This window comes from Mandrillus leucophaeus, unplaced genomic scaffold, assembly GCF_000951045.1.
Source record: "Mandrillus leucophaeus isolate KB7577 unplaced genomic scaffold, Mleu.le_1.0 Scaffold293, whole genome shotgun sequence".
Classification (NCBI taxonomy): Eukaryota; Metazoa; Chordata; class Mammalia; order Primates; family Cercopithecidae; genus Mandrillus; species Mandrillus leucophaeus.
This window is the reverse complement of record NW_012103065.1, coordinates 2806123-2829004: the sequence shown is the minus strand read 5'-3', so window position 1 is coordinate 2829004 and position 22882 is coordinate 2806123. Positions and strand designations below refer to the sequence as shown.

Sequence of the window (22882 nt, the reverse complement as noted above, 5' to 3'; positions counted from 1 at the left end):
TTTGAAATGATTTATGCCTTCTTTGCTTGGAAGAATAACAGTTCCTTCTTCATGCCAGAGATTAAAGGATAAAATTTCAAAAACAAAACTAAAACTTTGCATATCTATAACATTTAAAAAATCCAAATTGATTTTCAAACATTTACTTAAGGTTATCAAGTTAACATAACTTTTATATTTTAGATTGAGAAATTGGGGTGTTAACATTTTAGGTAATTAAAGTCATTTGGCAAGTCAATAAGATTGCCAGTGTTATACAAGGCATTTGGTCCATGCTCAATAAATAACATGTTGACAGAATTTTTGGTTAATTTCATTTTCATGTTAAAATGTCTTATAAACTGTATCTGTTGTACCATAGCCATTCTATCCTGTAAGGCAAATAAAAATTAAAAATGAAAGCATCATTGCAGAATTAGTATTATCTTTTGGAGACTCTGCTTTGGAGTTTTACAGAGATTCAGAAATTTAGAGGACCTCATGTTTTCTCTAATTTATTGCAGCCTTCAAATTAGGATGGACACTAATTAGTAGCATCTGCTCATCTCATAAACCAACTGGAGCCAGTGGTTGCTGACAAACTTAGAGTATGATGGCATTTTTGGTACCTCACTCTGCTAGGTGTATTTCCAAATTACGTGCACACAAATTTTTACTCTCCTTTTTTGACACATTTCAACACAGATACAGATCAGGAATGTATTTCCTGCTCTACTATCCACATTTCTTCTCTACTGCTAGCTCTAAACCAAATCTTCAGGAAAATGCTACATGCCATATTTCCATTACGATCTTAGCAATTCTTAGATACAGATGGCATGGTCAGTGGTTCAGAGTGGTGGTTTTTAAGCCAGCCTGCTGGGTTTCCAATCTGAGATATTCTAAGTGGTCAATTAATTTTTTTTCTATGTCTTGGTTTCTTTGACTGAAAAATGAATGTATCCTTACCGCCTTTAGTATAAGCATGTTCGAAAAGAATTGACAGGCAGAGGAGCACAAGCACATCTATCCTTATTACACAATAGTTGCATTCTATTCAACATTTTGATCTGCATTGTGAAGATGCTGATCACTAACAGATTGGAGCTATTTTGGGCAAATGGAGAATACAGAGAACAAGTTTTTGATACACTAAAGTTATCCATAAGATTAAGTCTTTTAGAATGTTTTAGTTCTGTTTTTCAGGTTTTCAGTAGGAGGCTTCATGCTATCTAGGCGCCTTGTATTTTCATGAAGAAAAATGATATTGCTACATTAAAGGATGAAGTTTTACATACATTTGATTTACAGCATTTGGCTTGATCTCAAGACAAATAGTTCAGTGATACCAAGAAATAGTGTCCAAAAGCACAGAAAACATTTATGCATTAAATGAGGAGAGAGGGGCTAAAATATGAATAATATGAAAGACTTTAAAGAGTAGGTCAGAAGAATTTGTCCACTGCACAGTTTTTAGTGAGAAATTTCTCGCCTATCTTTGTGTTGGCTTATCTCATTAAATACTATAATGTACATGAGGACCAATTGTAGAAGGAAATGAAAAGTTTAATTATAAAGCATGATACGATATGCTTCTAGCACTGATATTTGCTTTCATGATGTTTGGAAAATATCATGTTATTTATTTCTTTAGTGTGAACTCTGTCCTGATTTTTAAAAGTTCCCTAATTTGAAAGAATGTAAATGAGTGACTCTACATGACAAGTTATTTGTTTTTACGTGTTTACAATATTCCTGTCTTTCTCTTAATTATTCCCTACCTCACTCTGCTCCTAACCCCTGGAAATCTAGTATATTGTTAGGTAAAATCACTGTCTTGTAGATGATTCTTGGGATTTTTTTAATATATGAACCTTAAAAACATTTCTCCAATGTTTATTTTTTTCAAACATTTTGTATTTAATAGAGGGACATAAGAAAAGAAGAAATACAATTCATGAATTCAAAAAATCAGCAAAGACTACCCTAATCAAAATAGATCCAGCACTGAAGATAAAAACCAAAAAAGTGAATACTGCAGACCAATGTGCTAATAGATGTACTAGGAATAATGGACTTCCATTCACTTGCAAGTAAGTTACTTCATTTTTGTTCTTAGAATAATTTTCCAAATATAGCATGCATGTATTATAATAATGTGTCTCTTTTGTGTTGTAGTCATTGTGATTTGATCATAAGTAACTTTGATTCTAGATTTAACTCACTACAAAGGAAGACTTAGCTCTCAGTTTATCGAAACATAGCTTGAGTAAGGGAGAGTGCAAAAACTGCTACCTTCTAAAATCCACAGTGGCTTTGCTTATGGAATTTCTTTTCTCATCTGATGAGCAATTGAATTTGAGTAACTAAAATGAAATTCAATGGGCTCTGATCTCCCTAATATTTTAAAATATCTATTCAGAGTAACCTTTTTTTTTTTCCTTGCAAGAGGAACGGAGGAATTTTTAGAACAGAAATTGGGCAGCAGCCAAAATTTACTTCAACTTTATTATATCATTGCTTTTAGGGATTTAAATAAAAGGTGTTGAGAGAATTAGTTTAAAAATTAGAGAGACTGGTGTCAGCAGAGACTGTTTAAAAGAAGAGGATAGCAATGGTAAAGTTTCAGGTGAAAATTGATGGGGCAGTTTAAAGAGGCATGAGGGGACTTAAATGGAGAGTTTCATGTCTTTTGACAGTCCCTGTGTGACCTCATAGGGAAGAATTCCTTACTACAGGGGTCCTTAACTCCCGACCCCTGCCACTAGTCTGTGGCCTGTTAAGAACCAGGCCTCACAGCGGGAGTGAGCTGCGGGCCAGTGAGCATTACTGCCTGAGCTCCACCTCCTGTTGTATCTGTGGCATTAGATTCTCATAGGAGCTGAACCCTATTGTTAACTGCACATGTGTGGGATCTAGCGCGTGTGCTCCTTATGAGAATCTAATGCCTGATGATCTGAAGTGGAACAGTTTCATCCCAAAACCATCCCCCGCTCCCTGGCCCCCCCACCCCACTCCACCCCCTTGGAAAAATAAACCAGTCCCTGGTGCCAAAAAGGTTGGGAACTGATGCCTTACTACTTTGCCAGTGATCCCAGAGCATAAAACTTTTTGTTTTGCACTAAGAGGGTGACAATTTCATTCTAATAGTCTCCTAAACTGTCAGAAGAAGACACATGTTTTTAGTTCTTCATTATCTTCCCTCACTTATTTCTCAGTCTTTCACTCCCTATTTTATCTTTTTTTTTTTAAATAGGGTCATGCATAAAATCCTCTACATATTAAATTCTACTCAATTACATTTAGGTAGTGACCCGTAATGTGACCACAGGGTTTAGTAAGGTCATGGCAAGCGGTCCTAATTTCATCTTGCCTTTTTCAGAGAAGTAAATGTTATGGGCCTGAGAGGAAACAGCATGGTCAGAAAAGATCTTTACCAGATTTAGGTTGAGGAAAGACTATCTGCTTTCAATATCTAGAGTGAAACTGCCAATTTCAGGGAGATAGTTCCTGGCAAGGGGAGTGGGAATTGACTTTGCAAGTATATTCCTATGATAATTCTGTTTCATTCCCTGAGTTTCCTATAAAAGCCTTGCTATTGTTAAAAATAGAGACAACTACTCTCAATCAACATCTCAGCTGTGTAGATTCATGGAGATGCTCCAGCAGTTGAGGAGGATACAGTTGTATTTTCCCCTCTCCGGGTTGGAAGAGCAGGGTGAAGGGAAGGAGAGGACACCTCATTGCTGATTTTTAACTTTGAAAATAAACTCTCTTGGACCTACAAGTAAGGAAAGTATTGCTACCATTCAATTTTCACATTAGTCAACCTTATACTTAGGAAAGAAAAACTTTCCTCTTATTTTATTTAGTAGGAACTAAAATGATTTTACTAGAGAAGACATTAATAAATTAGTAAGTGGCCGGGCGCGGTGGCTCAAGCCTGTAATCCCAGCACTTTGGGAGGCCGAGACGGGCGGATCATGAGGTCAGGAGATCGAGACCATCCTGGCTAACACGGTGAAACCCCGTCTCTACTAAAAAATACAAAAAACTAGCCGGGCGAAGTGGCGGGTGCCTGTAGTCCCAGCTACTGGGGAGGCTGAGGCAGGAGAATGGCGTGAACCCCGGAGGCGGAGCTTGCAGTGAGCTGAGATCGGGCCACTGCACTCCAGCCTGGGTGACAGAGCGAGAATCCGTCTCAAAAAAAATAAATAAATAAATAAATAAATAAATAAATAAATAAATAAATAAATTAGTAAGTGCTCACATATTCCATATATATGAAATTTCATACTTTCCTACCATATTTTGGTTGTTATATTTGGTCTCCAAATTTATGGCAACCTGTGCAGAAAACCACAGGTAATATTATGTATTAGAGCCAAGATTTATTGGCCCAGAAATGGTAAAATCCTCCTTGTTCATACACACACACACACACACACACTTATGTATTTGGAATTATTAAATATGTTAGCTATACAGAATTGAATTAACATACTATGATACTATGAACTTAGGGTCTTAATGAACCAAAGGATCTTATTTGTAGACATGTTATATAAAACAGAATTATTTTAAAACAATGAAAAATACCCTAAACCACTTATAAAATACCAAAGAAGTGTGCAAAACCATCTGTGAAGTGAATGGGTGTGAGGTGGAACATTCTTAAATACTGTTTGTTCTTGAGAAGATATCAACAATATTAGTTTTCTAGACATTGAAATTCTTCTTTGCTGGGTAGGAAAGATGACCAAGAATGTCTGATTCAAAGCTCTTCAGGAAATAGCTCATTCATGAATTCACTTAAAAGAATAAGATAAGAAGCTTTCCTCTTTTAGCCATGGCTGGCAACTGCTACTGGAATTGCCTTCCTGCCATAAACAACCAGGAAATAGACAAAAGAAGCTGTTGAAAAGATTACAACTAGAACGATGTTAAGATAAAGACTCCAAAAGTCAAACCTAAAAGAAGATGCCACTCATGGAATTTGATGGCTTCCACCCACTTTATATGGAGGTGTAAAACAATATAAAAAACACATTTCTTAAAGAATTTGTCATTGCATTGGAACGAGAGAAAAGAGTGAATGAGATCAGCAAACTGGAAATCTTGTTACCCACTTTACAGATAGAATTACTTAAAAACAAATTTATCACTTTTTTGGGTATTTATCATTTTGTTATATACATAGATTATTTTAGTGAACAACGACAAAAAAAATACTTAGCTATAGGAATAGTAGGGGTGGCAAGTTTTCATAACTTTCTTTGAGATGTTATATCAAAAAGATATCCTCTAATATTACTAGTTTTCTTTAAATTAAAATTAAAAATGCTTAGCACTTTGGGAGGCCGAGACGGGCGTATCACGAGGTCAGGAGATCTAGACCATCCTGGCTAACACGGTGAAACCCTCTCTCTACTAAAAATACAAAAACTAAAAATTAGCCCGGCACGGTGGTGGGTGCCTGTAGTCTCAGCTACTCAGGAGACCGAGACAGGAGAACGGCATGAACCCAGGAGGCGGAGCTCGCAGTGAGCGGAGATCACGCCACTGCACTCCAGCCTCGGCGACAGTGCAAGACTCTGTCACACACACACACACACACACACACACACACACACACACACAAGAAAGAAAAAGAAAAACTTATATAAGCAAACCTATTTAGGAAATATTAGCTTAAATAGTTATCCTCAACATTTTCATAGCTTTTAATAAACTGCAATGTTTTGTAATTCACCAAAAAGTTACATTATATGCAAAAATTTCCAAACACTGGTTTCAGATCCCGCTTTTTAGGAGAATCTCCTAGGGCATTGATATATCTAATGCACCTTAGAAAATGTCATTTTAGCATATATTTTTTACAGTTATACACTTTGTAAATTACTCCTGATATCTCAGATATAATTGAGATAGCTTAAATATCTCAAATATAATACCATTTTATACAACTGCGGATAAAAATCATCCAACTTTCTGTGAAGTTTCACAAAAATAAAGCCTTCAGAAATAGTTCAAATAGTTGTGTTACATATTGATTTTGCATGTTAAAACTGTTATTTTTCTACAAGTCTTTTGGAATAACATGAGAATATTCCAAAGAGTATTCAATCTGATATTTAAGTCTACTACTACAAAAACTTAATTTTGTTCTTTCTTGCTTGGCTATCAAAATGGTAGGTTCACATTTTACTCATATTTTTATTAGGTATATGTAATTATGCATTCGTTTCTATATTGTCCTCCTTGATGAACCATATGCCCTTTCTTTAAATACTGTATAAACAGTAGTATTTCTTCTGTTCACACTGATATTTTTTTCAGGGCCTTTGTTTTTGATAAAGCGAGAAAACAATGCCTCTGGTTCCCCTTCAATAGCATGTCAAGTGGAGTGAAGAAAGAATTTGGCCATGAATTTGACCTCTATGAAAACAAAGGTAACTGACTTCTCCCTAAATAGTGCATAATAAAGTATAATGAAATACATGTTGTAATTTCCTGCCAGAGTGGTCTTTCTCACTGATTTCTCTAGTATATATGAGATATCTTATGTAGTCAATTCATCCATTAAGACAGTTGAAACTAGTATCTTGACTATTTTTAGTATGGTACTTTAAGGAAAACATTTTCAAAACTTTTCATAATCTAGATTCCTTCCTCCCTTTTTTTTTTTTTTTTTTTTTTTGGAGCAGGGGTGAGGAGCATCTCCTAGAACTGGCATTCTCCATGTTCATTTTAGAAAGTGCTACTTTAATTCATTAGTTTAAAACACTTTATATTACAGCAAATTTTGGGTTTGCTACAGTATTTTGCATTTAACAATGTTGGATAACTAAATTATAGTGATGATTACTGATAATAACAAAATATGGAGATTTTGGATAAATGAGTTGGGACTATGTTTCAACATATACTTGAAAAATATTTAAAGGAGGAATTGAGACCATATTATTTGTTGATTGCCTATTCTGGTGGTCTGATATTGTATTCACTAGGTATTTGTTCAAAAGCAGAATCAAGTAAATGAAATGAAAGAATGTTAACTGTGTCCTATTAAATTTGGATACATAACATGGTAGAATATGTAGATGTTTTCAAGTTAATAGGGTAAATGTTTAAATAAAATTAAAAATAAATTCATGGTAGAAGTTAATCTTTATGTATATAATACTACAAATCCTAAACATAATTCATGATCTAGTACAAAACCGTTCTTACTTCAAACTGTCTTCTAGCTTGCTAACAACTGCATGTACTATTATTTGGTAGGAATATATAGGTTATTACAATTTGGTTGTCATATCAGTTAGCAGTGGAAATGTTTGCAAAAATATGGAAAAAAATAAGCAAGCTACCTCATGCATATACATACGTAAACAAAAATCGACACAATTTTACTAAGAAGGACAAATTAATTATCTTAGGTAACTTTTTGAATTCAATATAGGCTTTAAAAATCATTTAATTTTTGTTGTTAATATTTTCTTAAAATGGTCTATATATGTGAGCAAATCAGAATTGCTTGGCTAGTTGAGTATACAGACTATGTTAAGTACAGAGACTGCTCTCTGGAGTTATCTATGCATATATACACAAAATAAAAACTTCTCAATCATCTGTTTGTTTTGGATTATTCAAAATGTGTTATTTTGAAAATACTAGTAGAAGCTTTAGGCAATAAATTTCAATGTTATTTGAAATAGTTTACAAGAGTTAATTACTTACAGGTTTGAATGGATTTTTTTTTCTTAAATACAGCATATGTTTTGCACAGTTGCAATAATTTTATCTGCTTTCTTCAATAGACTACATTAGAAACTGCATCATTGGTAAAGGACGCAGCTACAAGGGAACAGTATCTATCACTAAGAGTGGCATCAAATGTCAGCCCTGGAGTTCCATGATACCACACGAACACAGGTAAGAACAGTATGAAGAAAAGAGGATGAAGCCTCTGTCTTTTATATATGTTAACAGTCTCATATTAGTCCTTCAGAATAATTCTACAATCCTAGAATAATTTAGCCAACTTCCTGATTTGTATTACAGCAAGGTTTATATGAATTCATGACTGATATTTAGTGAATGATTAATTAATATGTTAATAAAATGTAGCCAAAACAATATCTTACCTTAATGCCTCAATTTGTAGATCTCAGTATTTGTGAAATAATAATGTAAACCTCATTTAAAAGGATTCTTCTTCCTCTTTCTGTCTTTGAAAAAGTATGGCACTGTGCAGGGGTAGAGGCTGACTGTGAAAAGTGAGAGGTAGATGAGATTCTTACCTTACTGAAAGCTGAGGGTTCTTTAACCTTGGTGGATCCCAACATTGGTTGCACGTTAAAATCACCTGCTGCAAGCCCTCGACGAATCTTACTTAGAAGATGACAACACAGAACAATTAAATCAGAATATCTGGGAAGAATAAGGCACCAGTATTTTTTAAGCTCCCACCATGATTCCAAAGTGCAGCCAAATTTGAGAACCACTGCTAGAAGTTCAAGCTTCAGATTGACCAGCTTTTCCATCTCACCTATTGCCTAAAGACCAGATTGGATAAATGTGTTCATTACAACAGATGGATACTATTTAGAGATGAGTAAACACAATATACTTAGGCTCGTCAGACTGAGAGTTTTAATCATCACTGAAGAAAAACATAGATATCTAATACTGACTGGAGTATTAGTCAAGGCTTATTTCACATACAATTTTATCAGAAACCAAAATAGTTTAAAACAACTCTCCCCTTGTTAGTAATGCTTTGGAGGGTTTACTTTACCGTGTACCGTGCTGAGCAACGTACCTCGTTAATCTTATTTACTTGTTGTAAGAACCACACAGTGGGTAGTTTTATTGGTTCTATTTTAGCTACATGACAAAACTGAAGCGTAAAAACACTTAGTAAGTTTTCAGTGTCATGCACAACTAGAAAGTCACATGGCCAGAATATAAGCCCAGTCACCATCACTCTGTAACCTATGCTTTTAACAACTTCAGGGCATGAAACATTTGGCCTATCAGTAGGATCCATGCTGTGATTTGTTTTTGCAATGGTGGTGATGACTGCCTTGTTGAATCCACTTTTTATTCTGTTCCATTTTGGGGACATAATTCTGCAAGATGATTCTAATTAGGAAACAGAGATGAGTTAATTGACCAACACAGAAAGAAAAAGAGTTTGTTGCTCCACACTGGGATTAAACATATGATCTTGGCCTAATTAACACTAGCTAGTAAGTGTCCAAGCTGATCAGCTCTACTACATTTCAATAACAGAAAACAACGACTTTCAAAATTAGTTACTTAACAATTATGTCCAAATACCTCTAAAACATAGTGTTTTCCTTACATTACAAAAACAAAAATTATGATTGGTTTTGTCCTTTCTTGAGAGTTTGCATGGTGTTACTCCCTGCATAGTGAAGAAAACATTTTATTTAAGTAGGTGGATCTAAGTTTTTCATGAACAAAGGAATAACATTTGAAATCAATCTTACCCTAGTCCAGGAGAATGCACTGGACTGACCTAGTAGAGGTCTTATTTCACCCTGAGTTTTCTATGGTTGCGATTCTCCGCTGGAGGAGTAAATATGAAATAGATCTCCCTGGGAACTGGCTTCCCAGTCCAATCAGCTATTTTACCAATGAACACTTCCTTGTAATATAGATGTTTACAGCTGAGAGGATCCAATATATTAATAAAATCCTTTTTTGCATTCACTGAGGGAAACACATAATTTTCATCAATTAGCAGCTTATTGGAATAGCTGCATGATGTTTTAACACTTTTAAGTGTTGACTAAAGATTAATTTTACAGAAAATAGAAAAAGAAAATATGTTCCTGTCTGGAGGAATGATTTATTGTTGACCCCCAAATTGAAATATTTCACAAGTGGCTTAATGGAAAGATGATGATAGATGATGAAATTAGTGTAGAAGCTTAACTAGAAAATCAGGTGACCTGATATCTACATCTGTATCCTTCATTGGCCACCCAGCATTCATTAATGAATCAGATGATGGAATAGATCAAGTTTCCAAGGAGCACAGTGAATATTAAAAGAAAACAAAGGGAGTCTAGCACCTAGAAGACCTAGTTTATATTTCAAAGTATATTTGGATATAACCCAATTTTAAACATTTCCTCACTTATCTCTCTTAAAGTCTTGCCAACAGCAAGGACAGAGAACCAAAAATAGTGTATATGTGAATAAATGCTTATTACAGAATCTGCTGACTGGCACATGTTTTGTGTGTAATGAGTTCTCATAAACACTTGCTGAATGAACACACATAAGTGAAATAGCACGGCGAGGCTTCATCCCTTGGTCAAATATGGGGTGCTAAAGAAAATCAGGCGAAACACACTGGGACACTAACAAAAAAAAAGTTAATTTAGGTAAAAGGTAAAATACACTATAGAATGAAGAAAAGAGATGACCCAGACTGCTCTTTAACCTTCATGTCTTAGAGAGTAATTTGATATGGATTGATTCAGAATTGTGGAAAGGGTCCCATCTTTTCTCTTCATTTTGATTTTATTAACTCCAATGGGGGAATTTTATTCATCTGTTGGCCATGTCTACTTTTGATTTCTACATTATTCTCTCTTTCTTTCTACCTGTATTTTTCCTAATAAATTGTTGACTGATTAATTCACTACTTCTTCACAGCTTCTTTTGGCTTTTCAAATCCACTGGAAAGGTATACAGGTGTATCACTTTGTGTATTTCAGTGTGCATGTGTAGAGGGGACTAAAATCCTCTCTCAAACTATAAATATTGAGTATTTGTGTATTGAACATTTGCTATAACTACTAGGCTTCTTAAATAATATTAATATATAAAATGATATAGAAAAAGGGAAGTTATAGTTTGTATTACTCATCTAAGTGAACAAATTAGAACCCAGGGAGTAAATAAACTGTCTAAGGACTAAGGTCGTATAACTATTTAGGTGATAGATATGGGGCAACTGTATGAGTTTTATGATTAACAAGTAACTTCTCAACACTGTACTGTATCAACTTTTCCATGAAAGAGAGCTATAGTATACTTTGCTTAAATAAATATGATTAGTGCATGACTTCTTGAAAACATATAAAGCAAAAGTCACATTTGATTCTGTCAGAAAAATGAGTAAGCCATAGCCCAAACAAAAGATGCATTAAAATATTCTGGAATGATAGAGCTAAAAGTAAGAAAAATGACTTTTTAAAAAAGTTTACTGTTAGGAATTGTGAAATTATGCTGAATTTTAGTTGCATTATAATTTTTGTCAGTCATACGGTCTGACAACGTGTCTTATTTCTATTTCCCCATATGAAGAATGCTGGTGAAGCAAGGTTATTAACTGTTTAGATGCATTGAAGTTGCATAATGTGGATAATGTTTAATTGGTTCCCTGAAAATGTTTAGTTAGTAATAAGTGTCTTACACTATTTGTTTTGTCCAATAATTTATATTTGTTGAAGACTTAACTCTAGAATGCACTCATGCCAAAATGAAAGAATTTCATTGCAAAATATTGCTTGGTACATGATGAATACCTGTATTTGTTTTGTGTCACAACATGAAAAATGATGGTTTATTAGAAGTTTCATTAGGTAGGAAACGCATTTGAATGGTATTTACTAAGAGACCAAAATCCTTGAAATTCACTCTACTTTTAGGGCCATTTAGAACTCAAAGTCTCAGTAAAAGTAGAAATAAAGCCTGTTAACAAAACCCACACTGAATATTAAAAATGTTACTGGAATTTCAAAGAAATGTTTACTGGTATTACCTGCCGATGTATATTCTTTATTATGATCTTTTGTGTGAAGTCTGGCAGACAAATGCAATATCTAATTGTTGAGTCCAATATCACAAGCAGTACAAAAGTGTAAAAAAGACTTGGCCTTTTCTGATGTGTTAAAATACTTTATGCTGGTAATAAAACTAAGAGTAGGGCACTAGAAATTTTAAGTGAAGATAATGTGTTGCAGTTACTGCACCCAATGGCTTACTATTATAAACTAAAATTGGGATCACTAAGCTCCAGTCAGTCAAAATGATCAAAATTATTGAAGAGAATAAGCAATTCTTTATTAGGACAGGGTAGATAAAGTAGAGTGTGCTTAATGAGAGGTAGCATTTGCTAGATGCCAATTACTCTATCATCCATTGGAACTTCTCAAAATAACCATATAAGGTGTAAGATGTTAAAGGTTATGGTTATACTCAGTGCACAGGTAAGCTAATAGGCTGAGAGAAGCTAAATTACTTGCTGGGGTCTCACAGTAAGAAAGTGAGCTGAAGTTTCAGCCCAGATTTAATTGGATTCTGGGCTCTTTATTCATGTTACTTCATGAATCTGTTTCTCAATTGTGCAGAAAAAAGGGGGCTATTTGTAAGAAAAACAATAAACAAGTAATGATTGCAAGTAATGCAAGAAATAGTAAGATTTCAAAATCAGTGGCAGCATTTTCTCAGTTCTCTCCTAAGTGGCCTTGCTCAATCACCTGCTATCTTTTAATGGAGTTTTGAAATTATGTTTCAAACAACATCGATTAAGTTCTAGAATGTTTGACTCTTAGCAAATTAAGAGGCTAATCGTTCTAACTTGATGGTGAATATGAAAATTCAGCTAAATGAATGTTAATAAAATTCAAAGGTTTTAAGGATAGATGGAAATGACAGAATTTAAATTAAAATATATGAAGGAATATAAGATAAAGGATTTTTCTACTTTCAGCAAAAACATACCCACTAATTAGCAAAATTAATAGGCCAAAAAATGTTGCATGCTCTTATACTGTAATGATTATCATTTTAAAACTAGCTTTTTGCCTTCGAGCTATCGGGGTAAAGACCTACAGGAAAACTACTGTCGAAATCCTCGAGGGGAAGAAGGGGGACCCTGGTGTTTCACAAGCAATCCAGAGGTACGCTACGAAGTCTGTGACATTCCTCAGTGTTCAGAAGGTAAATAAACCTGAATGCCATGTGGGCCATTCTATTCCCCCTATGTGTAGAACTGTAACTCACATTAAAGGTTAACAGCAACGAATCAATCATAATAAATATGTTGTTCATGCAAATGCAACTACAAATAATTATTTAAACATTTTTACACAATGTTTTTAAAACTGTTGGATTATCACCAGATTAATGCAAAATAACAGAGCAAGTTATCAGTTTGAATTTCAACACTGCCTGAGACATCCCTCTGGGGAAAGTGAAAGAGAGGGTTTACTTACCTACTGTCTTGAGCTCACATACCTCAAAATCTACTTACTGTGTGGCACCTGAAAGGAGTTGAATGAAGCTTAGCCTTTCATTAGCAATGCTAATTCTATTCAACCAGCACCTGCTTCCACAGAAATTTTGTCAAAACTATTCTGAAGTGGTGTGACAAGGGCATATGGACCCAGAAGAAAATACAATATAAGAAGGGATCACTGGAAGCTTGACCCCATGCACGTTTTGGTGAAAATGTGCCTAGAATCTGACACACAGACTGGAACTGAGTACCATTCAGCATAGGATCTGAAGAGATCAAAGCAATGGAGCCCAAATTGTCTTGAAGGCAGGCACCTTAAATCCATGTCTGTGTTTTCAGCTCTTCTCACAGCATAAAAGGGCATTGTCCTTACTTTTGCAGTGGAAAACTGAATGACAAGATGGAAGAGTAACCATTTCAGCATTGTATATGGTTTCATTTTTCTTAGTTATCTGGTTACTGAATAGCTGGGGTTTTCAGTTCTGTCAAAAAACTCTAAATTTCCAAAAATCTAAGTGAAACATGGATGAAACTCTGTTAGAAAATTATTAGGATTTCGAAGTATTTGGGGAGGGGGACTACTGGAATGCTGTCCAAGTTTTATACTAAGATATCTTACCTGTTTGTTATTAACCAAATATTTTTAAAAAATATTTCCTCCATAAATATTCATTTAATATTAGGTTGATATTTATCACATAAAAAGTAAAGGCTACTCTTAGCTAATTGTCACAGAGAAGGATTTGTTTTCTGTTGTTAGTGAATTTGAAATCCTTGCCTTTATGTGCTAGAGCCAGTTCCATCTCTGTTTGTAAATTCTTACTTTCCATTCCATATCATATTCTGTTCCCTATAACCTCTTCATTGTTTTCTTTTCTTTTAAAAATAATAAACTTTTCTATGATCACGTTATGAACAAGTCTGTTTTGTATGAATAAGTCTGAATGAATTAATATTTGTCTTAAACTTGCACAAGGAAGAAAAAAACACCCCTACTTTTAAGGGAATCTCTCCTATTACAGTTTTCTGAGGTTGAAAATCATTGGCAAGGGGTGTTGTTTGACCTGAAAAAGTGTTTTCAAAGACTGGTACCTTGGCCAAACTTTAAACAGCTTACTGTTTTCATTACCTGCCTGGTTCTTGTGAGAATATGATTTTTCAACTCTGGGTTTATATGAAAAACATTCATCAAAATATACTTACCTACATAGGACTGGACTGCTAGGTGACATAGATTAAAAGTGCTAGAAAAGAAGTCCTTGAATAAATCCTATTTTCAGTTATTCTTATCTCATTAGAATGTAACTCTCTAGTATCTTAATAATTTGAAGTCATCACACCTCCCTTAGAAAAGGGCGATGCTCATTGGTATTGATGGTATATGATGCTGTTGGTCACCACGGCACTAAAGGTTGCAGACATGTTCTTTCTGGAAATAATTAGTGGCCTGACAATAGTGGAATAACTCTCCTGTGGGAGAAGGGAACCAACATCTGCCCTGTAGGTTAAACTTATTTCAGAGAGTATGAGTTAAACTGTGGTATTTTAAATTCAAGCTAACACAAGCAACGTGTTAGCAGGATTTTAATGAAAAAGATCCAAAATAAGAAGCATTGTCAAAACATTGGCAGAGAAAAAGAGTGACTTTTAGAATCAATAATATAAAATATACAAAATGGTATGGACATGATATAAATTTCTTCTAAAATACATATAAGGGGGAAACCTCAAAATCCAGAGTGCTTAAGTTGTGTAATAGATGGGCCATTTCTATCCATGGATACAAATTAAATGGTAAGTTATAAAGGTTATTTTATTATGGCTAAGGTAGCAACTATAAAATCATTTTGCATATTTAAAATTAAACAAGAAAAACACCCGTTATCAAACTTTAGACGGTTCAAATGAAAAAGACATATAGAACAGTATATCTTTTTTGAAATTTTTGTAACCATGCTTAAAACTTGGCTTATAATCACCTGAAATTTGTTTAAAATTAAAAGGATTGTATCTGATAGTCAATGATTAATATTATTTTCTTATAATTTAAAACTTTAAAATATAGTAAATATTCCAAAGGAAAACAAATATTCTTTGATCACACTTACCACCTTTCAGTTAGGTAAGAGGAATAAGTTCAATAGATCTATTTTGTGAATGTTGACTATAGATAATAATATTATATTGTATATTTAAAAAATGTTAAGAGACTAGATGTTAAATGTTCTTACCACAAAAATGCTATGTAAGGTAATATATATGTTAACTAGCTTGATTTTGTCCACTGACAATGTATATATGCTTCAAAACATCATGTTGTACATGATAAATATGTACACTTTTATTGGATAGTTTTCCAAAAGAACCCTATAGAGTTATACAAAAAAAAAACAATTAGTGCTTGATTCAAAAGTTTTAGAAAGTTGAGGTATGTAAAATCCAATTTCTTGCTTTAGCGTTTGCTTGAAACTTAAAATAAAACAATCATTAGTCATTGGAACAGATGTCATTTCTAATGATTGTCAAATGACCAAGTCAATATATTTTAATTAAGCCATAATCATTATTTTAAAAAATACATTACATTTAAAATCCCAAATAATATTGACATAAGTTTATGTGTATAATTTGATACTCTAAGTGAAGAAAAACTTTCTAAAACAAATATTAAATGGCAAGTTATAAAGATTAAATGGCAACTTATAATTTATTTGTAAAACTTTTATTTATATATGTAAATGTATGAGACTGCTTATATTTTAAACATTTAGTTTTGTTGAATGAATCACCTGCGTGGATTTTTTCTGAGATTGTCTTTAATGTAATAAAATAAACATTAATTCAAAATAGTTTCAGATACTTTCAAAATAACTGTTTTAGTCTGTATACTTATATCATTTCTGTTTTATGACTGAGAAAAATGAAACACATTTTTAAAGATTAGTTGGTTAGTATGATGAAAAAGCTGTTAAATTAATCCTCTGTGTTTTGTAATTTATATACAGTTTTTGTAGTATTCTAGTATTACTCAGTCCAAAGCTGTACTTAGAAAAAATATTGAACTGATGAACAGAAACCATTACTCTGTGAGTTTTTGTGATCTAGGGCAGTAGTTAGCTTTTTTTTCCTCTTTTTTCTTTTTCTTTCTTTTTTTTATTTTATTTTATTTTATTTTATTTTTTGAGGAGAACTTGCTGGAGCAGTTAAATAATGCACTGACAGCAATAGAAAGAGCCAAAGGGCATTCCTACATGTAAACTGTTACATAGTTTATATGTTCACCTGTTTCCTTGAGTACATGGACTTGGTTTCACCTGAACTGCTTGATTTTAAGAAAATTTAGAAGAATCTGAGAATTCCCAAAGTTTGAAAAGTGAATATGAGTTAAAAATTTGACTTTCTTGAGATAATTCTTATGACTAACTTGATGACTTGATTCTATGGTAAAACAGCCAACTTTTCAGCCATTGACTTTGGATAAGGTATCCAATCTAGTTACATTTCCATGCACTTTCCCTGCAATGTTCCAGTAGATGAGACTGCAAAAGGAGAGCAAGTTAACTGTTGTAAACAAAAAAACAGAGGGCAATGAGGACAAGCTGTTAGGGATACCAACTTTCTAAAGTTATTACTATCAGTATATCATAAAGTATAACCAGCTAGAATATGTAGAAAATAAGTTAAAATATGTAAAACAAAAAGGCAGTTTGGGATAATGCAAAAAATACTAAGACTGTGGGTCAGAAGATTTGTGTTCCAGGCTCAGGTTTAACATTTTGTGTTTTAGGTAAGTCTCTTAAAACTTTTGTGAGCCTTGTTTTCCTCACTGTAAGAATCAGATGATACCTTTCATGTTTGTTTGTTTGTTTTTTGTTTTTGTTTTTGTTTTTTTTAGATAGAGTCTTGCTCTTTTGCCCAGGCTGGAGTGGTGCAGTGGTGCCATCTCAGCTCACTGCAGCCTCCACCTCCTGGATTCAAGCAATCCTTCTGCCTCAGCCTCCCAAGTAGCTGGCACTACAGGCATGTGCCACCATGCCCAAGCTGGTCTCAAACTCCTGACCTCAGGCAATCTGCCCACCTTGGCCTCCCAAAGTGCTGGGATTACAGGCTTGAGCCACCACACCTGGCTGATACCTTTTATGTTAAAATTATGGTATAAACAATCAAATAATATGTTACTATAATATATCTAAATATCTCAATGCAATCATGACATTTTTAATTCCCACCCAAACAATAACTTTCATTGCTTTCTAAAATGTAACATTATTCTTGATAACTTTTATTTATTTATTTTTAGGTCCACAACTGCAATAATAACTCTCTCTTCACTTTACTATCAAAATCCATAAGTATGCTTCTGATTTTATGTTATTTTGTCCCTTTATAATTTATCCAACTCTCATCTATTCAAGGTCCGAGTAAAATCTAGTCTCTCCTGTGAGAGACTAGACTGACTAGTCTCTGCCTAGACTATGACTGCCAAATACTTAGAACTTTTACAATAGATCCCATTATCTAGAAAATTGCAAAGCAAAGTGAGGTCCAAGTATCAGCAGCGGCAGCAACCGCTGGGAGCTTCTTCTTAATGCCCCAGCCCAGACCCACTGACTCAGAACTTGCCTCTTAACAGGATCTCAAGGTGGTTTTATGCACATTCATACTTGAACAAGCATTGATCTGCCACACTCATACTGAAAAGTGGTCGTCTTATGGAACTGTCTGTTTCATTCATGTAGCTATTTTTTCTTAAAACCATTAAAATGTATAAGTCAAGGAAAAAAATTTATAATATTGCTCAATGTAGTGATTACCAGAAAATAATTCTATTCACTCTCATTAGAAAGGAATATACTATCATAAGTTGCATTTGCTGAAGAAGGCATAATAGGTGTAATCTCTTTCCTGAGTACAAGAGTAGAAATTGTATATATGAATACTTATCTTTTATATGTGACCCTAGTACTCCATTGTACATTTCATTCAATACAAAGGAACAAATAATGATAAATGCTGTATCATTTTCCTTGATGGTATCAAACTTTGTGTTCTTTAAAAAAAAAAGAGAGGGAACTAAATGAACCTGTTAACCATTCAAATGGAAAGCTGAAATGTAACATTGCATCACCTGTGTTGATCATTGCAATGACCTTGGCCAACCTGAGCACCTTTATTGATACGCTCATGGACTTCACTCATTTACAGTTCAGATGCTTATTGGGTGTAGTCTGGGGAATATCAGTATCAAATGAAGGGAAGCTGAGTTGACCTCTTAGCCCATATATTAATATAAATGAAAGAAAGTAGATGGATCAAGCCAAGTTATTCATGTTTCAGAAAGTTAATAGTTAATGTCCCTATTGGATTGTAAGAATCAAGGATTCAAAAGTGATGATTCTAATACTATAATCCCAAATTACTACAAATACTCATTAGGCTAGATTCCATTGGATAAAACTAAACATTGATGCCTCTTCCCACTTCAGCTAAAGTTAGATTATCAGTAATTATAAGATACAAATGATGTGTTTAAGGAAGTTTGCCTGATTCATAGGAAAGCCAAGCAATGATTTATTCCACAGGATGCTTGCTGTGCTACAAATCAACCTGTCTGTTTGAGAAGTCTCACTTTCAGCAATTGATGTGATTCAGTTTTCAGTGTGACATAAGGGGCCAGCCAGAAAAGAACAATGAATTAACCTAACAAAATTATCTGTAAGATCCTACCTAATTACATTAGCTTATACATTTTACAAAGAGTGGAAACACGGAGTTCAATATCAGGTCATCTTCTATCCTAAGCCAGATAGGAATGTAAACCTGCCCAGCCTATTCAACATGGATGTTTGCTAACAGAAAGGAACTGTGATTTATTTTTTAAAAAGATCCGTATTCTTTGAATTGCACCAGATTTCTATGTGATGCCAATCTCTTAAATCTATGTGGTCCTGACTGTGGCATTAACCATAAAAGTATGACACAAACTCAATTAACCTTTGTAATTACTGTGTATGTGTTTGGAGGGCAAATTGAGAGAGAAACACTATTGTGCTGACAAATAGATACTGAGATCTTTGCACTTTAGACCAACACAGGAAAAATTTCCAAGGATATGTCTTTTATTTCCATTTTCTAGATACCTTTGAGACAGTTATTGAAAAAAATAGATAGACAGCATTGTGGCCCTATAGTAAATCTGTGTGACACTAATTACAAAAATCCCACTTAAACTGTATGATGTGTTCCGTAGGGAGTAGTTTATGTCACTATTTATGGACATTAGGCCCTAATAAAATGTTAGGATGATGTGTAGGATTTTTAAAAAATCTGTTTACTAAACAGGTGCTGTTCTTTAAATGGAACAGTGGTATTTTTGATTTTGCTGTCAGAAACAATTAACATGCCTTACTTTAATTTTATTAGTTGAATGCATGACCTGCAATGGGGAGAGTTATCGAGGTCTCATGGATCATACAGAATCAGGCAAGATTTGTCAGCGCTGGGATCATCAGACACCACACCGGCACAAATTCTTGCCTGAAAGGTAATATATTAATGAATCATGCTTTCAATGATTCTTTTATAAACTTCTATTCACTCTATGACACACCGCTGTGGAAATTCTCCTTATATTGTGTTTTCCCGATAGGGCATGAACATAACATTTAGAACTCCCAGAATGTTCAGGAGTTCTTCTGATAGAATTTCTGGCCATTATATTTGGAGGAAATAGTCAAAGGGCAAAAATATTTCTGATGAGATATATGAGAACACTGACTACATAGTCAACTGGTCAGTTTCTAAAATCAGCATGGTACTAAACACAAAATCATCAGCAGGGTGTAGAGTGGAAACACTAAAAGAAGCTTCTTTCTCTCTCAGAGCAGAAACAAAACAAAACCAAAGCAAACCACAGGGCCAATTCAGTAATGACCACTTTGACAAGCCTTAGCTGTGGTTAGAGGTATTGTTACTAATTGCAGGCAAATCTGGAGTTGCATCTTCAGAGACTCAGGTACTGCAGGCGACACGCATAACAACATGAAATAAGTAGTGCTCATAGAAATGGAGTAAAAGAGCAAACCATTCAGGTTGCTTTATCCTGGTGTGTTTTGAAATTGCCCATATAAAAAGCGCATTTGGAGAAATTAGGCAGCTAAATCTATCTTTTTCCCCCAGGAGTAGGTTTTGAGCTTAAGCCATTACCCACCTCCGCCAAATAATAATAATAATAATAATAATAATGTCTACTTTTGACCATATATTTTACATAAAACTTTTAAGGTAAAAAAAAAGGAAGAAGTTCCTTTATTTTGATTATAAAGAATAAAAATACAAATAATTACACAGGAAACTTCATCCCCCACCTTTCTTCGGAAATTGATGTTAGGTGTTTTCTCTTTGTTCTTTTCCTCTATCCTTTTTTGTTTGTTGTTATTTTAAATGAAATTAAAACTCCAGCTTATTTTCCAAATAAATGCTTGTCTTGTCATTTAAGTGAGAGCAGAAGGGATATGGTAGCAATTAAAATCAAGTCACCAATTCAGGACTTTGTTCATCTGAAGGGAGGTGGGGTGTGGAGAAAGTAGTGTGATGAAGTTTGTCTCATGATCTGGTGAAGGTGAGGGCATGACCTCGAAAGGCTCTATTTCCAAAACTGAGCTGTCATTAGTAACAGCGCTATTGAAAACGAACTTTCAGTTTGAACTTTAAGCCTTCCCTGGAAGAGGACCTGTTTTCTTAATGAGCACTCTACATGAGGTCATGTTTTTGTAATCTGCCCTTAACTGGGTTCTAGGACAAAGAGACTTGATTTGGAACCTCAGCTAGTGGGAAGGTACCACATGGACCTAACTTACTAGCCAGGGGATTATACTCTGTCCTTAGTGGGATATATAAATTAGTAGATTCAATAGTCAGTGATAAGCAGTCCTTGTAAGGCAAGACATAGAAAACGTCCTCTTTCCTCAGCTAGGTGTAGACAACCAAAGTGGAAAGTAATTTTGTGAGCTGAAGGGTGGGTGGTGTTTCCAGGCAGATTTACGTGACACTTTTCTTGGTGTGGTTTGCAGATATCCCGACAAGGGCTTTGATGATAATTATTGCCGCAATCCCGATGGCCAGCCGAGGCCATGGTGCTATACTCTTGACCCTCACACCCGCTGGGAGTACTGTGCAATTAAAACATGCGGTAAGTGAAGGTCAAATTTATTGCTTCCTTTTCCTCTCACAGACTGGATCTAAGCAGGCGATTATTAGTGAGACAGGTTAACAACTATTTAACTTGATGCTTTAATGTGTGCAGGTTTTAATATTTTAAGAATGTGTTACATAATCCTACCAAATCTTTTGCATTTTCAGAGACTGATTATTTTGACAGTGATAAATATGCACACACACACATTCACAGAAAACATTTTTACTTATGGCAAAATGTTCAACATGGCAAGAGCCTAAACATTCTAACGTTATCAAGAAAATTTGAAAAATCACAGAGAGAAAAAGATTGGAAATGTGCGCAGCATCACAAAGTCATTAGGGGAGTAAAAGCTAGGACCTTAGATCCTTGACTTCCAATCCTGTATCCTTTACCTACCTTTCCTCCCCAGAGGTATAACATGAGCTCTCAACTGATGGTGAACCTCTTCTGGTGAGTGACAGAGGCTGCAATGAAGAATAATAAGTCTAACAGAAGTTTATCACAGATGTCTCTAATACCTATAGCTGATCCCTACTTCTCTGGCTGTCCTTGTACCCAGCCTGCATTCTGTTTCAATCTGTCTTTTAGCAGTCCATACAATCATTTTTCCATATGCTGGCCCTTACCCAGCTTTTCTGAATTTACGATAAAAACTATTTTTTTAACCTGTTTTATATTGTTCCTTTCGATCTATCAACTTGGTCCTCTCCTCTATGGTTAACTCACACATTTTCACTGTTCTCTTAAATAATATTACATAATATTTTCATTTCTTTGAATACAGTTCTTATTTTTTTAAACTGGATCCTAAAATTCTTTAAAATCAATAGAATTGCATAAATTTAGTAAGGTATAATAGTGTTATAAATTGGCCTGATAATATAAGTTATGTATATATGGACAGATACGTAAAGCTAAATAACCTACATAAGATCAGGCACCAGCACCTAGAGTAAAATATACAATTAAGAGGGCATGGATTGATTTTCATATATTTCACTATAGCAGAATGATGGGGAAATTCCTCTGAACAAACCTAATTGAATATAATCCACACCATGATACTGCCAAGGTAAATCTCTCTCAATGTAGACCTACTGATAAAAGGAAAGGAAATGTTTTGGACAACTCTTAATATTTTGGACAATAATCCCATAGGCAGGGGATATGCCTGGCATATATGAAATAACTGAAGAATCTGGAAGCCTTTCAGAGTAAAACACTGTGTTCCCAGAAAATTGAATCATCTGTTTTGTCCCTTAAAATAAAAGATGACTCCTGTCATAGTGTTTCTTTGTATAGATTAGGTTGGTTCCACTCATTGACTTTTAAAATTGTATTAGTCTTCCCATTGTTCTACACCAGTTAGGTATAATAAACCAACTGTTTCCCTTTTGATTTTGTGTGTGTGTGTGTGT

The 22882-nt window shown here is 34.3% G+C and overlaps 1 protein-coding gene across 3 annotated transcripts in view; it reads left to right on the top strand.

The window, feature by feature from the left end:
- The window catches only part of HGF (hepatocyte growth factor (hepapoietin A; scatter factor)), a 70233-nt gene that overhangs the window by 5665 nt on the left and 41686 nt on the right, over positions 1 to 22882 (top strand). Inside the window, exons 2-8 of one of the 3 annotated variants that reach the window (XM_011986107.1) lie at positions 1907 to 2072; positions 6319 to 6431; positions 7800 to 7914; positions 12839 to 12966; positions 19688 to 19808; positions 21337 to 21455; positions 21874 to 22133. In XM_011986107.1, coding sequence (XP_011841497.1) covers positions 1907 to 2072; positions 6319 to 6431; positions 7800 to 7914; positions 12839 to 12966; positions 19688 to 19808; positions 21337 to 21455; positions 21874 to 21881 — 770 coding nt within the window. In that variant the 3' untranslated portion in view covers positions 21882 to 22133. Of the gene's footprint in view, positions 1 to 1906; positions 2073 to 6318; positions 6432 to 7799; positions 7915 to 12823; positions 12967 to 19687; positions 19809 to 21336; positions 21456 to 21873; positions 22134 to 22882 lie in introns of those variants that run through there. The other 2 variants (XM_011986106.1, XM_011986105.1) reach the window with 2 other exon arrangements.